The sequence below is a fragment of the Triturus cristatus genome, chromosome 3_2 (assembly GCF_964204655.1).
Source record: "Triturus cristatus chromosome 3_2, aTriCri1.1, whole genome shotgun sequence".
NCBI lineage: Eukaryota > Metazoa > Chordata > Amphibia > Caudata > Salamandridae > Triturus > Triturus cristatus.
The window spans coordinates 868,316,632-868,335,142 of record NC_140584.1 but is presented as its reverse complement, the minus strand read 5'-3'; the positions used below and the strand labels follow the sequence as shown (position 1 = coordinate 868,335,142).

At 44.6% G+C, this 18,511-nt stretch overlaps 1 protein-coding gene across 4 annotated transcripts in view; it reads right to left on the bottom strand.

Annotated features, from left to right (window-relative positions):
* Positions 1–478: 478 nt before the first annotated feature.
* The window catches only part of TAOK1 (TAO kinase 1), a 1,366,047-nt gene continuing 1,348,014 nt past the window's right edge, over positions 479–18,511 (bottom strand). For all 4 annotated transcript variants that reach the window (XM_085649205.1, XM_085649204.1, XM_085649206.1 and 1 more), the window contains exon 20: positions 479–5,586. In XM_085649205.1, the coding sequence (XP_085505331.1) occupies positions 5,125–5,586 (462 nt within the window). In that variant the 3' untranslated portion in view covers positions 479–5,124. The remainder of the gene's footprint in view (positions 5,587–18,511) is intronic.

The window sequence follows — 18,511 nt, the reverse complement described above, 5'->3', positions numbered from 1 at the left end:
AAGTTACCAGGGCCTGCATGGGCATAACTGTGCTGCACTATTAAAAGAGTAACAGAACACAGATGCTGTCAACGGATACTTCTAAGGAAGAAACAGTTGCTATCAACATGTTTGCCATCAAAAGACCTCAATACATTGAGGCATGAAAAAACACTATCTGGTGAGATCCCATTTTAAAGAAATTGTCTGAAGCGATAAGCTAGATTTTAAAGCAACTGTCTAAAGCAGTAAAATGAAGAATGTTTATTCCAGATTTATAATTTGGAAGTATACATTTTCCCTTTTATATAGAAACAAGTGCAAAGAAAACGCTCAACAAGTCCATCAGTCGCCTATACACCCTACTGTTAGACACACTACATTAGGCCAAGGAGGTGGTCTGATGTGGACATCAGACATAGCCTAGATGCATGCTACTGATCAATAGACTATGCACTGAAAGGTATACAATGTTGATATTTGGGGTCTTTTCTTTCCATTTTCTTAAGCCTGATGACGAATTTGGATTGCTTTATTAGGAAAACGCTGAGGAAGAATATCTCCATTAATCTTCTGTCCATTTTAGTGATGTGCAATCCAGATACCAGAGATCATACATTGAATCTATTAAATAGGCTAAAATTCTAAAACGTTTTACACACTCTGGGAACAGATGGGAATGCTGGGTCTCAACTTATCTTTTTTGTGCAATTCGGATCTGCAAACCACGGTCTTTTGAGAACATATATTCACTTTGTGTTGGAAAAACCTGTTCCATGTTAAGCCGGTGAATATTTTCACAGGCAGGAAAGGTAAGTTACTATGGATTTAATTATATGTTTCGAAATACGGCGCAAAAAAAGTCTGATAATGTGAAATGGGACAAGTCAATTGAATTCCAATGTTATGCACATTGGTATCACCCAAATCGTTGTTTTTCTAACTTTTTACTTGGCATACCATTAGATAATATTGACTTTTGTTACTTGTAAAGCATTTATGCTATGGCCAGTTACCTCAGTATTATGGATCAAAGCTGTCAGTTACAGGTGACCTGTACGGTCTTGCTAAATAGAAAATGAGTGTTTAAGCAAGGTCTAGGTTTTAGAACTGTTATAAGAATGGAACTGGTTAAGCCACAAAAGGTAGACAAGGCATCCATAATACAAATGTCTTCTTATCTTAATTTCCTCGGAATTCCTTTAACTTGACATATATAGACTTTCGCTAAATAAAAATTCAACTTTCAATCCAGTGACTAACATTTTAGGTTTAAAAACTCACTCCATCCAATTAAGTGCTATCAGTTGAGAACAAGAAAGAACAAGTGAAATTAAGAAATCAATTGCCAATATATTAACATGAGGATTCAAAAATCTTGCCTTCCAAGTGGAGACTGAACACTCGCTAAAGCCCTTCCGATTTGTATAAAAATAAAATGTTGCTGAATGCTGGTGCCCTCCTTTATTTGGACTTTGAAACTTGCTATGGCGAGATCGGGTTTCTTAGGAACCCGAACTACTAGGATGTACAATAGTTTGTGTATGCTTCCTTATTGCTTTGCCTGATCACCTTGAAAACACCAAATGTCTATGAGATTGTGCGCGTCAATGGAATGACAGGCATGGTGCGATTTGGTGAGCTGGCTGGGGAGATTAACAGTGTAGAAAAGATTATATCCACGCTGTTTAACACACATTTTAGATAATTGTTATGGGACTGCTCACAATACAAACACTGCTATAATGACTTAAATGGGTGCCTGTAAAGTAAATACATAAGCAATGAAGAGAGCCTTTTCCTGTGATTAGAATTCTCTGGACACTCTAGTTTATTCCATTTAATTATTCCTACTTTAGCAGTACCTATGGATTACCGCATTAAAACACTTTTTAGGGCTGCATTGTGTAATACCACACAGAGCACTTAACTAACTCCAATATCGCAAACTTTCTGTGGCGTTTGGGACAACAAAGCTCATATTTTTGGCAATGAGTTCATTGTCCTAAAGGAAATCACTGCTGGTGCCAAAGTAAACTAAAGAAGGGAGGTGTGCAGAGCTGTCACCATAAGAAAACGTAGTACACTTTCTGGTGTACTGGGTGAAATAGGGCGCTGCTATGAGTTTGAATGGGGCATATATAAGACAAATGGTGTATAATAAATGTATCAAAATTAAGCATTTTAGCCTGGAAAGAAGTACGACTTTTCTACTGTGAAAGACGGAATACAATCTATGATACAAGATACACACAAGGGAACAATCTGTACGGATTTAAGCATGTAAAACAGGATAACTTCACACTTCAGGTAAATTAATATTATTGCTACAATATTAGGAGTCTGCTAAATGAATGTTGTATTCCTTTGTAACAATGTTAAACTAATTGTTTAAGATGGCTGACATGCGATATGCCTGTAAAGGCAAGGGTCAACAACCGACTTATTTATCTACAGCTGCCAGCAATACCTATTTGTATATTTATTTTATACCAGAGACAAACTTTATTGTGCATTCAGTCAATGGTTTAGTGATCAGCTGATTTTTTCTGTATTCTACTTCCCTTAACAACCTCGCACGTCCTTGCCCCCGAAGAACACTAATTATAGGACAGCACCTGCTCAGAAAGTGGAAGATTCTACATGTGGGGTTCCAAACGCTGCATGAGTGAGAAGCAATTATAGTACACTCTTATTATTTCAGATCGGTCTGCCAGATGCATCTTAATTTTTCAGCTGAAAAGGTCCAAGATGAGAGCATCGATACAAATTAGAATTATGACAATGTGGTACATTTATGAATGCTGCAACTAAGGTTACCCTTCAGACAGTGGGAAATCCAGCCAGCACGCTTGTGTGTGTGTGGACAGGCAGTCAAGGTGCCCGATTTGCTTTGTTCAGGAACTACACTACAGCATGAACTTACCCCCAACTACCTAACCGAAATACGATTTTTCTAGTTATTGCGAGCTTTGCTCATAATAGGTCCGCCCTTCTTGTAGCTCTGAAAGTCTTGGCAATGGTAGGAATGACTTCGCAATCATTCAGTCAAGAAATTTCTCTTATTAGCCTTCAAATGTATGCCAGGGGCAACCTTACTAAACTCCTCTTGAATATCCCAGAAAACGCTTTTTTTTGGTTGGAACTTTAGTTCTCGTTTTCCTCCTCTGGTATGTGACATCAGTGTTCAAACGAAATATTAACTTAACAGGTGACTCTAAAAATAGTTTCAGAAACTGATACATTTTGGCTTAATAGCAGATAACCTATTTATGGAACTAATAGTTTGAAGTATTCGGCATGGGACTAACGTGTATAAAAAGTGTCAGAGACATATCACTAATCAAGTGGCATGTTAATATAAAACAGTTTAGTGTAAACAAAATCAAGTTTTAAGAAGCCTTGGCAAAGAAACCAATTCATTTTTCTTTTATTTCCATCTCTTGCATGGCGGAATCTGTTTGGATAAATAATTGGTTAAACAATGGCACAAAGCGGACTAGGGGATTTAATATTCTCAACCCTCTTATGCTTTTGCAATAGTAATAGGAATGTTGTCACTGTGTTTAAAGTGCTAGCACGCGAGAGGCGTTGGCATTTAATGGGCATTTGTAATGGTTACATTGGATACAGTGACAACGATTCCCGAGTACAGCACTGTCCTTTTTGAGTGTTTACCATCCGGTGCAAAACGTTTTTTTTTTTACCGCGAGCTAAGAAAATGGGACATTTAAATCGCACCAATGCACTTGTTTGGTACGTGAAGAATGGATGTGAAAGAGGAAGGTAAACGATTTCCGCTTAAAAACACATTCGATTGCTACTCGGAACCAAAAAACGGTACACAAGCAATACCAAAGCAGAAAATGAGCAAGTGAAACCCAAGCTTGCTGGAAACGAGATCAGAGGTAAAATTAAATGCTCCACAAACTGCGATAAAAGTGTGTCGGCGGCTGCGACAATAAAACTGGTTCAACTCCACCATGATTGTTTACGGCAGCGAGGAAGCAACTGTCAGTCTGCCTAAAACTGAATTCCAAGTGTGGGTGTGTAGTGTAACAAGAACGCTGTAACAGCTACTTGGCTAACACGGCAGTCTTGCAGAAAACCGTCTGTAGGACGGATGTCTTCATCTTGACTGTCGTTCTTTTAACAGAAAGCAGAGATGCTCTCTTGAAAAGTCAGGTAATAACTCCTCTCTTGAGCCTTGTAGGAATTTGCAGCGCAATCGGAAAATCAGATAGGTAAACTATCAACTTAACATGTAATTATATTATTTCTACTTATACTTTATCAAGTGAGAAAACAATAAAAACGCACCGGTAAACTGACACTGACTGACCAAACATCGCCGAAAAACAAGTCGCAGGCTGATCTGTCACTAGACTGCAAACGTCTGTGTAGGTGGAAGCGGGAATGACTTTCCGACTAAATTATAATAAAATAAAAAAAAAAGAATGCAATTCATTATCTCAGATTTAGTAGCCTGTGGGCTTTTTCATAAGTAGCAGAGAGCTGCACCTTCTGGATGTTGTGGTTACCGAAGTGTACAGAATAAGTCAACTCTTAACAAATATTTTTGGCTATGGCATAATGAGCGCTCAGGCATAAAGGCTTGCAGGAAACAGATGAACTATCTTGTGACACATTCAATCAGACGAATTCACTGCCAACTCACCGTACTACAACTTAGCATATGATGGTCTTTCCTCGTGCGAATGTAACCTGTTAACATGAAAATGGAGTGTCTAGTCATGGACTTAAACCAGGCCAGCTGTTGGGGGACACCAGTGCTTACAGGAAAATCAGGGGTGCTCGGTAAAGGGTTTAGATTTGGCAGCAGTGTTGAGGAAAACAAGCTTTGATGACAGTCATCAAGAACATTTCTTACATTATTTTCCTGTACCTCTCCCTCCCTGACTCCCCTTAATTACCACAAGAAAAAAATCCTGCGGCCCATTTGTATGACATCCAAGTTAGTAAACACAAACCATAATGCTATACAAAAGGAATAAAATACACCATGTGCACGAAGCTTGGTGCCACAGTACCAGTGGGAGGAGGCTACTGTGATGAATGGCTGTAGGCAGTTCCCATTGGCAAATGGCTCCAGTGGAATTGCCATTCTCCACCTCTTGCTGAAAGTTATGTATAAGACATGTGTGAGCCATTGGATATTTGTGAAGTAACACTTGTGCTCCTGCTCATGCCCTGCTCTGTCCGTCCCCCTGAAGCTGTCCGCCTCAGAGACTGGGGGCTGTTGCGGATCCCCATTGCGCTACTACGAGGCAATCCTTGAACGGATCCAGAGGGGTGACCCCATGGCTGAGGCCCACCTTGCATGGGGTGACCCCATGCTTGTTGTGGGCTTCCCATGGGATGACCCCAGTGAGCTCCTTGGCCCCCAGTAGGATTGTGGGACCAACCAGAAGCTCCCGGGTAGCTGTGGCTGAACGCCTCGGGGGAGAGGTTTGAGAGGATCATGTTACTAAACCCTAGCCTCATGCTCTCCGAGTCGAAGGCTTCGATTTCTCTGGCCTGCCGCTCCAAAAGGCTTCGTATGCGTTCCGTGCGTTCGTTCTGCAATGCCACCATCTCCTCCTCAATCTATGGATTAAACAGAAAAGATATTCAGCAGAGATGCACAACAAGGAGGGTTTGCAATCGGCAATGAAAATTATGTGAGATTTAGAGGAATTAGTCAAAACAGCAAGGAAGGGCAGTGCTGCCCAAGGACTTCCTTTCCACGGGATTCCATCACTACTGCTCTTGTCTCTAACCTGCAACAGAAGAGCAGTGAACAACACGTGACGGAGAGAACTATTAAAGCTGAATAAATAACATGGTATCTCTTAAATACATTAACTCTTAGGGCAGAAGTATTGGTAGTTAGAAGAATAAGTTACTCGCCTTTAACTGCTGTTGGACTTTGTTCCTTGGTGTGACGGGCCGGTATTCTCCGGTGCCTTAGTGCCTCCCTATTGGAGGAGTTACTTACCTTCGGTAACGATGTATCTGGTAGAGACACAGTCTAGCCGCAGATTCCTTAACTTAGAATATCCCCCCAGGCGTCAGACTGGATCCTTAAAAAAAAAATTCCCCTGCAATACCTCTGCACGCCGGGAGGCGGCGGCGCCCTCCTCCGTCCTGACATCGTCCACAGAAGTGACGTCAATGGAGCCATATAAGCCCCTACCGGCGTGCTGACATCAGTTTTCTACAGGAAACTTTTCCGCTCCACAATGTGGAGCCGTGCAAAAACAAAACTGCGATAGCATAGGAACAGTATGTGTTCAAAATGAATAAAATCATTGAAAAAGCACCCAGTTCCCAGAGGGGCTGAAGGAAGCCCACAGAGTACTTGCTGCGAGCAAAGGCCCAACAAATTGCCAAGCCACGCCCCCCCTCGAGGGGGCAACAACAGCGGCACAAAAGATATGACAAACGAGGCAAAGCCTGTCACCACATAAGGTAAATTAAAAGAACCACAATATTGAAGCAACATGTTGCAAGACAAGGGACTAGAAGTGAACAACCACTAGAAAGTTCACCACACACACACTCCAGAGATTGAAGAACTGTAGCACCAAGAGAACCCAACCCAACCGACTGCCAGAGAAAGGAGGAGGCATAGGTGTGGGCGGTGGGAGGGAATTAAACAGAATAACTCCACGCATGAGTAGCACAGGATGAAAACACGAGAAGGTAATAAAAAGTAGACCTGAACCACCTTAAAATGTAGACGGAGTGGAGAGCCAAAGGGCTCGAAAGCTGCCAAAGGAAGGTGCGAGAGCACGCCACCAACCAAACACTAGGACGGAGGGGAGTCCGAAGGGCCCCACGTAGAACAACACACCCTACCCCAGAGTGAGGTGCGAGAGCACTCCTCCGGAAGACCAAAGCCACCAGAAAGAGGGAGGCTAGGTGGAAAAACACCATATGAAAAGGTCTTCGCAGAGTGGGGAGGATGGGATCTGCGGCTAGACCGTGTCTCTACCAGATATACCGTTACCGAAGGTAAGTAACTCTTCCATCTGATAGAGACATCTAGCCACAGATTCCTTAACTTAGAATAGATACCAAAGACATACCCCATAGGAGGAGGGTATGCGAACCAATCACCAAGTTCCAGGAGAACATATTCGTCAAGATGCTGATGAAAAAATTGTGGAAACCGCAATACCAGGACAACGGGCATCAGACCATTGACCCACCTTAAGGAGCATGAACAAGGGATGGTAAAGACACCAAACCAACGAGGGACGGTGTGAGACCTCTCTTGCCCAGACACAGATGAAAGGAAAACAGAACCAGAAAGTTCTGTGCCAACGTAAGAAACAATGCAGCAAGACCTTCAAAGAAGGATCCAGGCTTCAGTCCCTATAACCCAAGAGGAGCGAAGTACCAAGGGCCAAAACAAAATGAGAACGGTAGAGCATACCGCCTGAACATACACCACAGTGGAAGCCACAAGAAACAGGGAGAACCGCAGCCGAAGCATGAGGCCCATGGGTGGAAGAAAAAAAACCTTAATGTGTACTGCCTAGGACATTTGACAACAGTGGCAGGGCCGAGCCCAGAGCTTAGTGCCAACAGAGACAGAGGAGCCACCATTTGAGCAATAGCTCAGGACGTAGGCATGCAGCCAAACAAATTAAAAGGCACCACTGTGAGTGGATAACCTGCAAGGCTATGAACACAAAGAGGACACTATTACAAAGGAAAGGGTAAGCAAGAATGTCTGACACTAAGGCAAAAAAGACTTAGTAAGCGAGCACCCCAGTGGCGTGTAGAATCCACGATGTACACACAAGAGACAGGAATGTCGACACGTACGTGGAGTGACTAAATCCTAAATAGGGGAGTAATGCAAGAGGCACCACGGCACCAGTGTGCTGCATCACAGTTAAGAATGCAGAAAGAATAACAGGTCCCCGAGGGGAAAGAATCCTGGTCTCCCGTGAGACAGCGGAAACTTAGACCACAAGACTGCCCATAAAGGATAGAAAGAAGGCACAGACAGAAGCGTGGTGCCAAAAGCCTACACCGCCAAAGACCGACACCGTCTACCAAAATGGAGAACGTCGAGAAGAATACACACACAGTAATGCCACCTAAAGAAGCACCTGTGCCATAATGGGAGTAAGAACTCACATCCAGAAAAACATCAGGGGTGGAGCACAGATCCAGAGGCAGAAAAGCATAGACCAGAGCCACTCCTTGAGAACTAGGAATATGCACAGGACAGGAAGGACAAACCGGACCCCGTGTCCTGCGAAAAGCAAGGAACTGGAGACCGTGCCAGGGAAGACCTGCACCCCCACCCCCCAGGGGCGCATGTCCACTGATAGACAGGCAAGACGTGCACAGCGAGGTTGTAGGAACATGCCAGGGTGACAAAACCCCCCTACAGAGGCGGGGATGTATTACGAACCAACTGTAGATAACCAATGGTAAACCTTGGAGAGAAACCAAGCCTATGGAACTCACCAGAGGAGACATCCTACAACAGTAGGAAGAGGCAGCTTGCGCTAAGGTACCTTGGCAAAGAAGAGTAGCAATATGATTGCCAACAAATACCCCACATAGGGTAAGGCACAACCCTACAAAAGAAGGGTCCCTCTTGAGACAAGCTCGTAGGCAGAGGCTCAAAAGAAAGGTAAACACAGCTTAACCAGCTGTACCAGAATAAGTTAACAACACGGCTGAGCAGCCACGCCACCCAGAACATCTGCGGCCCACAACGGGTAACAGAATAGAGACACATATACAGGAGGCGCCTGACCGCTGAATAAGCATGGGTGTCAAAAAGAGTGACCCCATTAAATGGTATATCTTTAAGCCGCGCCTGATCATGCTCTCGGAAAACGCCATCCCGCAACCATGCGTGGCGGCGTATGGCAACCGACCTGGCCATAGTACGATCACATTGTCCATGGTGTCCATGGCAGACCGAATTGAAAGTGCGCCATATCATGGCCATCACTGATTAGGCAGGCCAGATCAGCACGGGAGATCCCTGGCAAGGAGGGGAGGAGCTGGTCAACAGCGTCTCAAAGGGCAAATGTAGCCCGAGCAAATACACACAACGTGTTGAGGTACCGGAGTCCCGAGCTGGCGAAAGCAAACACATTGCGGCCACATGACTCCAACCACTGAAACTCCCGAGTGGGAGGATGCAACGGAACAGGAGTCACAGAGAGAGCTGCCTGAAGCACAAGTCCTCCAGCTCCAGGATGGAGGGTCAAACACGCGGGGTCAGTGGGAGCGGGTCGATGTGCCACATCACGATCCACAGGGTCCCCCGAGGAGGGCCATGCCCACGTTCCGAGAAGGATGTCAAACAATGACTCTGCAAAAGGTACGGTTCCATGTTCCCCGCACCCTGGTGGAGAATATCCAGCAAAGGCTCTGAAGGACTAGAGACTGAGGGCGGCTCCATCCTTAAAATGTCTGCAGCACCGCAAACAGCCCTGACGAAAGTCCCACTAGCCTCCATGGCCCCACGAGGTGGTGAAAACAGGCCATCAGTAGGTGATGGACGCAAGCTAAACTGGCCACTTAATAGAGGCTCAGCAGCAGGATGAGTAGGCCAATGCTCCACTGGTGCCTGCTCTGGAGAGCAGTGGAAAGACTCAGGGGGTGGTGAACCCACCGGGACCACATGCTCCACCACTAAAGCTGGAGACTGTACCGGCGCCGATCAGAGTCGAGGCGACGTTGAGCCGGCGTCTGAGACCTCTGTAGAGACCCCGACTGGCAGAGTGGAACAAGCGTCGGCGACCTCCGAAAAGGCCTCAACCACCCTAGTCGAGCCGGCGATCTCCGAAAAGTTCTCAGCACCTCGAGTAGAGCCGGCGTCAGCGACCTCTGAAGAGGCCTCGACTCCTTGTGTCGAACCGGTGTCGGCGACCTCCGAAAAGGCCTCAACTCCTCGAGTCGAGCAGGCAACCTCTGAAATGGCCTCGACTCCTCGCGTCGAACCGGTGTCGAACCGGTGTCGGCGACCACCGAAGAGGCCTCGACCCTTCGAGTCGAGCTGGCGACCTCCGAAATGGCCTCAACGAGTCGAGCCGCGACCTCCGAAGGCCCCGACTCCTCGAGTCGAGCCGGCGTCGGCAACCTCCGAAAAGGCCTTGACCGCTCGGAGTGGGACCAGCGTAGACTTAACATTCCCCGAGGTGGAAACCTGCAGGAGAGAGCCCAAGTGGTGTCGTGCACCACGCCGCAGCCCCCACCACCGATGCCGTAGGGAGCCTTGGAAGGCTGTGCGACAGCTCTATGGAAGGGCTAGACGTCGTGGGATGACCCTCCGGGCCGTGTCCCTACGTTGCGGCGACCCTGGTGTCACAGTCAGGGCACTCGGTTGGAGCTGAGGGTAAACCCGCCGGCGGTGTCCCTACCCCCCCTATGTGGTCCGGAGGCATGCTAGGGAGGTGTGGGGGGGGAGGCAAATGCTTACCTGCGGCGACTTAAGTGTCAGAGTCAGGGCACTCGGTTGGAGTCAAGGGTAAACCCGCCGGCGGGGTCCCAACCGTAGTCCCTACCCCTTCTGTGGGGCCCGAAGACGCGCCAGGGAGAGGGTGAGGGGGGGGGGCAATGCTTACCTGTGGTAGGCGAATGACGGCGACGGTGCCGTAACCGGCCCTGCCGCGTGAATGACTTCGCTGGAGAAGGAAACCTGTGTCGCAAGGGGTCTGTTCAGGACATCCGGGCAGACAGCAGCTTCATGCGGCGTTCCCGCAGTGATTGCTGCTACAGCTGGCAGCAAACATCGCACTCCGCGGAGTCATGGTGCTCTCCCAAGCACCATATACAGAGTTCGTGAGGGTCCGTCGCCGGCATTTGTCGAGCAGGGCCGGCACGGTTTGAAGCCCACAAGAGCATCGACACACTGTTCCTGGACGCGAAAGGGCGTCGAAAAGGCCTGCAATAAACAATAACAAGACCGAGGTATGACTTTACCGGATCCGCGTTAGGACGCGGAAAAGAAGAAAAACTGTTGTTAGCATGCCGGGAGGGGCTTATATGGCTCTATTGCCGTCACTTCCGTGGACGACGTCAGGACGGAGCCGGGCGCCGCCGCCTCCCGGCGTGCAGAGGTATTGCTGGGAAAAAAAGATTTTCCAGATCCAGTCTGACGCCTGTGGGGATATTCTAAGTTAAGGAATCTGCTAGATCTCTCTGCCCGATAGAACATGCAACTGTTTGTGCACGTTCACCGATAACCAATGCCTATGAGGAAGTACGTCTCTGGAGTGACGGGTGTTGCCATCAGGCCAGGCAGCTGTCGCGCTCAACACTGCTTTTTATTAGGAATTTATAGATTTCCTTAATCTTCAGAGGTTGATAACAAAGATGCCCAATTCTAGGGAACTTCCAACGACGGTACCAAGGACATGATATGATCTATTTCATGTTTTAAACATGGCAAATCATCACGAGCCGCTGAAGGACCATCTTATCTCACAAATAAAACCCCAATTGAATGGAAACTCAATTAAGAGATCATGTCATAAAATTAAAAATCTCGTTAGATGGAAACATGACCCACTTTTGTCACTTCCCCACAAGCAGGAACATTTTCCTTGCAGCACCAGAGCTGTAACAGACAAGGAGAGAGTGGAACTAAGGTCTTCAACTGTTTGCTATGCCTGGTCATACTAATTAATTAATCTGCAGAGTGACTTGCTAGCAAGCTCAAATTGCTGATCTGTTCCCAAAACATCTACATCAAACAAGAGCGGCCAGTGCAGGTAAGAGCAAAGCGGCAGAGGGTACTCGACAGACGACGACAAGGGAAAATTAAATATTACATTTGTCCTCGTTGCCATCTGTAGAGTCTATCCCCCCTCCCACCGCTCTTATCTGCACATACCGCTCTTGACATCAACCCTGGAGTAGGCTCCTTCCAAAGTGCGGAGCTGAATCTTTCCTATTACCTCCTCCATGACATTCATGTTGACAACTACCGTTAGGTAAGTCATACCTGCATGTTTTTAGTTTGCATATGTGACATGTATATTTTTGGGGGATTATGTGAGAAATTTCAATACATAATGTATTACACTATCACAAACAAACACCTATGTCCAACGCAATATATTTTGAAGGCATTTTAATATTTCTTCATGCATAGTGTAGTGTTGTACAGGAGAGTCACCACACAAATATCGATGTGTAGAAATATGCTTCAATGCAGATGCACAACTTCAGCAAGTACATCCCAAGACGGCCAGGCACTAACTAACCAGCCTGGAATGTCCAACACTCACATATTCAATGACTAGAAGAACAAGTTACTTACCTTTGGTAATGCATTATCTGGAAGAGACAGTATAGCTGCAGAGCCCTTAACTTGTGAATTCTCCCCAGGTGTCATACTGGATGCGTTATGTTTTCTGCAGTCCTTCTGCGCACCGGGGGATGGCGCCTTATAACAGTCATATAAGTCCTCTCCGGCATGCAGACATCAGTTTCTTCTGTGAAACCTTCCACGCTAAAACGCAGAGCAACTGTAGAAACTGGCTGTGGAAACAGTGTGCCAAAAACATCAAAGTATCTTTAAAACAGTTAGAAAATGGAAATACATGGTATGATAATACCCAGACAAGGCCCATAAGGAAAGACTCACTGTTGTGACGAAGCAAGTGGAAATTAAGGGTATGGTAATTCCAAATCAAGCTTTAAGAAGTAAGACCAAATGTTCTGTTGAATTACAGAATTTTATGAAACAGCGATTACAGGTATGTAAAACCAGTACTGAAAAGGGTATAAGCCTTACAGCACAGATCGTTAACATAGTGGGAAGGATGGGCAGGGCATTCATGAATTTGCACCTAGACTGTGTCTCTACCAGATAATACGTTACCGAAGGTAAGTAACTTGTTCATCTAATTGAGACATCTATCTGCATATTCCCTAACTTATGAATTAAATACCATAGCTATGCCCACCTGGAGGAGGGTCTGCAAACTAATCCTACAAAAGATCTCAGAGAACCATTTGGTCGAAATTAACCACAGACCAGACCTACGTTGGAATGAAATGAAAAAGGGCATGTTTCTCCATAAAAACTGTGGCAATGACCACAGACAATGTAAAGAACCTCGCAGGCACAGGAGAACCAAAGCCTCAAAGGCAACAGGATAATACCCTGTCAGAAGACACTGACAACAGTCAGACAATAGTATTTAACCCCCAAAGGATGAATGAGTCCTGGGACTAGAAATTCTGCGACCAAAGCTTGGAAAGCGAATGCCATTTAACCTGCATTCTGTACATCAGTAAATAAATATCTGCAGGAAACCTGTCCTGATAATCCCAAAAAAAGATTGGCTTCCAAAATCCATTCCCAATTAAAACTATGATGAATGAACCCTTTCATAGACAGATCTGGAAGATCAATCCAAGTATCAAGACAGAAGAACATCATAGTCCATTATAAAAAAAAAAATTATGTTATGTTGACAACAGTCAAGACATAAAGATGAACAGATGGCAATTAAATAGATATGAATCTGCAATAAATGTTGATCAATTGTACCCAGATCTATATATCCACGTGCCTTGCATACATACAGATCTGAACTCAAAGTTTACAGTGAACAGAGAAGCAATCGCATCTCACAACATTTTTTTTAATGTAATATCCTCTTTATTACACATAGAATATCTTAGCATGTGAAAACACATATGCAACACACTTATGTAAAGTAAACTGTGTATACATACATGGATAAACGGAACTGAAAAACCAGTTCCAAAGTACCATTCAATATAATATCAAGAGAGATATCACACCCTCAATGAAACCCCTTGGGTGATTATGCACTAAAATAAGTATACCTGTGAAAAATATCTTAACAGGCTGGTACTACCTAAAGAAAACCCACATGAAAATGAGTCCTTGCCAATAGACAGCACAACCACACTTGGCCAAGAAGGTCAATATGAATAAAATAAACCTAGCCCCTTAAAAAATACAGAAAAAGGAAACCCAGCTTGAGTAATTGTCCACAAGGCATTTGAGCCAAAATCCAATCTGCGTGCAAGACAGACGTGCTCAGGTACCAGATCATACGTTCGCACTATGATCCCTATAAGGACGGTAAGGTACATCAAATAACAATGATTAATAGGGAAAGAGAAATGTTCCCAAAGAGACAGAGAACATCCAACCTCCTGACAGAAAATGTATAACTATCAAAGTCCCAATTCTAAAGAGTATGGAAATATCCAGGATGTTCTTAAGTAAAGAAGGGTCAAAAAGCGAACCTTTTCTTTAGATGAAACAGAAATCTTTCCAGCAGTGTAAAATATTGTTGTAAACAGCCCTAAGGTAAACACACAGAAACTGCACCTTAGAAAACCTTAGAAGTATACTCCACTGAGCAACCATGCTCTAAAATTGAACAAATGAATAAATATCAGCTCAAAGAATTGAGAAAACAAAGACTAAGTATTCATAAGAATACAAATCAGACACCTTGAATTGTCAAATGTAATGTCTCCTGCAAAAAGGAGCATACTTCCATGGAACGAATTCCTATGTGCAGGTAAAGAACCCACATAATAAAACTGGCATGACCCCCTCACCAGGGAGCATAATCTTAAAATTATCCAACGCAAAGGGTATTCGGGCACCACCTGACTTCAATGCAAAATGGACTCCTGTTAGTAGCGAAAAGGACTGCTTTGGAGAAACCAGAGACCAAAATTACCCCAAGTTGGAAATTCAGAGTTACCACAGGAAACAAGTATACATTATGTATACAAGGTCTCATCATTGGTATAAGTAATATGCTTCTTATAAGAGATACTACGAGTGAACAGTAATACATACGAGTATATAAAACTGCTTTGAAAGAAGCATGTGAAAAGGTAAACTTCCTAAGTTGAAGACAACACCTGCAAATGACCTCTTGAGCAAAAAGGCCATTATCAGAAGAAAAAAGAAAAGTAATTACCTCAGGATTACTTATATCACTTAAACTGTTACAGACAGTATTAAAACAACAAAATCTGCAGTTGCACAAACATCAACCAGGTGGAATCAAAAGAAGAATGTGTCAATGCCTAACAAATTAGGCCTGAGCTTTCCAAATGAAAGTCCTACAACAAGGAGAAGCATTTTTCCATGGAACAAATGCGCAGGAGAAGAGTTCAACACATCAAAACTGGCATGATCCCTTCACCAGGAATCATAACCCCAAAAAATCACTACATAAAACAGAGAAAGAGTAATTGAGATTCTGTATTACTTCTCCTATCACAGAAGTGTCTCAATGCTTACTCAGCCTGAGCCCAAAATAGATGGGCAAGGTCATAAGGCATATCGACTACAGTCACCTGTACAGCCTCTGAAAAGCCTGAAGTTGTTAGCCATGCATGACACCGGAGAGCCACAGAAGAAGCATTGACCTGGCCTACTGAATCAGTAGTATCCATGCCACATCTGATTATTAGCTCAGCTGCATATTGGGCATCTCTAATCAAGTTTTCAACAACAGAACAGAGACTGTCAAGTCGTGATGGCAACATGGTCTTTAAGGACCCCACAGAGCGTGAGAAAAACATCCAGGACCTTAAGGCATATCTAGCAGAAGCAAAGATGTGCTAGCCACATGCATCTTGACTCCTAGAGTCCCTGTTTAATGGGGTCTTAGGTAAAGAATCCATATATCAAAAGGCTACAGCCGCCTGAACTACCAGGCTAGAAGTGGTAGGATGTCTGAGGAGACAAACTTGATCTCCTGGAGGATGCAGATGCCTGAGAAATATAGCGCGGTCCACTGAGACCCCTGTGTCAGGTTTATACCAAGTACCCAACAATATATCGAACAGGACCTCATTGTATGGAAGAACAGGCTCTTTCCCTGACTGTCCTTGATAAAGGACATCATTTAAGGGTCAGAGGACGTCTCCGCCGTGGCAACACATCTGCGAAGGCGAATTTGCCTCAGAAGCGAGACTAGGAGGTAAAGGTAGCCCCGAGGCTTGAGAAGACTCCAGCCCACTAGCCTCACCAAGAGCAGATATCCAACTTTCTTCCACTTGTGATGGAATAGTTTTAGAAATGGGCTAAAAAAGGACCAGACTCCCTTGCATCACCTGTCACAAGGCGACTCCCAGAAGTCTCACCTTGAGAAGTGAAAATGCCCCCCCCCACCCCAATTTGTTCTACTGACTGAGCATCCTGACGCCGATCGACGTTGAGAAGGCAACGATTCAACGTCGATAGAAGGAGAGACTTTGATCAGCACTGCCGACATCAATGTCGGAGTCGGCTGATCAATCATGGACGTCGAAGATTAAGTCCCCGAAGGGCTGTGCACTGGTGCTGTAATGGAGTCGGCCGACGCTGACCCAAATATGCCGATGGCCCAACCAACACCGAGTACAAACCCACTGGCATGGCTCCCCTCACCTCCTTGGGGCCCATGGGCGCTCCAGTGGAAGGTGGGACCCCAAAGATGATATTTAGAGGGTTCTAATACTATCTCAGCTGGGTCATCAATGCCCCGGCTCCCGGAAAGATGGGGAGATGTGAGGCGGAGTAGCAAACTGCCTCAACTGGCAAGCAGGAGGAGACAGGCACAATGAATCTTCATGCGGTGAAGTCGAGGGATGCTGAGACTTCAAATGCCTGCGCTTACTTTACTGTTGGACGTTTCTGAAGAACGATGTCCTGGAGAACGACTCTGGCTCCTGGAACAGCCTAAGAAACTGACCTCCACAATGGAAGAAGATGAGAGGCCACAAGGTCTCCAAGGACCACGGCAGATGTGCCGCCAGCAACTTCATATGGCATTCCTTGAGCGCCTTCGGCTTCAGTCTCTTGCAGGAGCCATAATCCTCAGAGTCATGGTGTTCTCTGAAACACCACATACAAACGTTATGCGAATCTGTAACCGACATTTGTCAAGTACAGGACCCACAAGGCTTAAAGTCTGACAACATCAGAGAAAGGCACGCTGTTCCCAACGACAAAGCTGTCGAAATGAACCAGAAAATACGACCTGAAGAACCGCTTCTCTGGATCTGGGTTACAGTGCGGAAAAGAAGAAAATGACGTCTCAGTGCCGGAGGGGACTTATATGACTCCACTGACATCACAACAGGAGTCAACATCATCATGGAGTCGTAAGGCGCCGTCCCCTGGTGCACAGAGGGACTGCAGAAAAAATTTCTGGATCCAGTCTGACACCTGTGGAGAATTCAAAAGTTAAGGAATCTGCGGCTGCATGTCTATCAGATATCACACATAGAACAAATGCACTAGTCATCACCAAAATTAAGCTCTTTGAAATGGCAGTCAGGCCTTCCACAAAATTATACATGACTAATTTCATACTCAACACAAAATTTCAATAAAAACAGTGGAAATGCTATTGCAGTTTTATTTCTCTCTGCCCCTCCAAGTCCTGGCTACCCTGTGTGGAAATTACAATATTCAAATGTAACATGCATTGACAAAGCTAATAGGTCTGGCTTTGGTAAGCGTTTAATTTTTAAAGAAATATTTATGCATTTTCTTCTTTGCAATTATATGCCAAAAAATGGCAGAAATATAATACATTTTAAAATACAGGAGAGGCCCGGCAGTTCAGGCACACTTGCACCAGCAATTAAGCGCAATCCTAATCAGGCAGCTATCCAAATTTAATCAGAATAAAAAGCTGTTATTAATAGTGCGAGGCATCCAATGGATGAAGTGAGTTTATCCCCCACCCCCCACTGGATAGAAGCAAAATAGGAACAAAAGACTTCTACAGACCAGTGGATACAGGTGTGCTTCCTGTCTGGCCTTCAAGAGACTGCAAAGTTTTTATTTAAATTTTTCAAACAAATGCAATAGACATTAAACGCTTAAAAGTAATAAAATGTAAAAATGCAACTGTCTAAAGGTGAGGTGCATAAGTTTGCAGAAAAAATTTCAAAAATAAACCTTCACAAAAATTAATTATATATCTAAGTTCATAAATTTTTTTTAAAAAAGGAAAACGAAGAATGGAAAAACCAGAGGGTGACCCAACAGCCCTGACACTTAAGAGGATTACTTTTAATATCTGCAAAAGCAAAAATCAGTCATTCACAGTGTAGAGAGCCGGTGGCTGAAGTGGGCTGACGCAAAATATGAACATCACCTGGACAGATCAATTGATGAAGGATGATCAAAAGATTAGGTATGAGTAAGTATGAAACTGGATTACAATTGGTTTTGGAAAATGTGCATTTTCACTACTAAAGTGGTCTTTAGGCTAGGGTGTAAAAATCTAAATGGGCCTTATTTAATACTTGGTGAAACTAGAATTCAAGGAATGGGGAATTTGGTCTAGTATGGAGTGCTTTGCAAAGATGAGAGGAGATGTGGCCTTATGGCTAAAGATGCAGACTTTGGAACCAAATTTAAATCCCATTTTGGGCTCAATATACTATGATGCTGGGTAAATCACGTAATCACCATATGCCTAAAAAGAAACACAATGCATAAGGTAGTCTAGTTCTATTGTAAAGCACTCAAATGCTC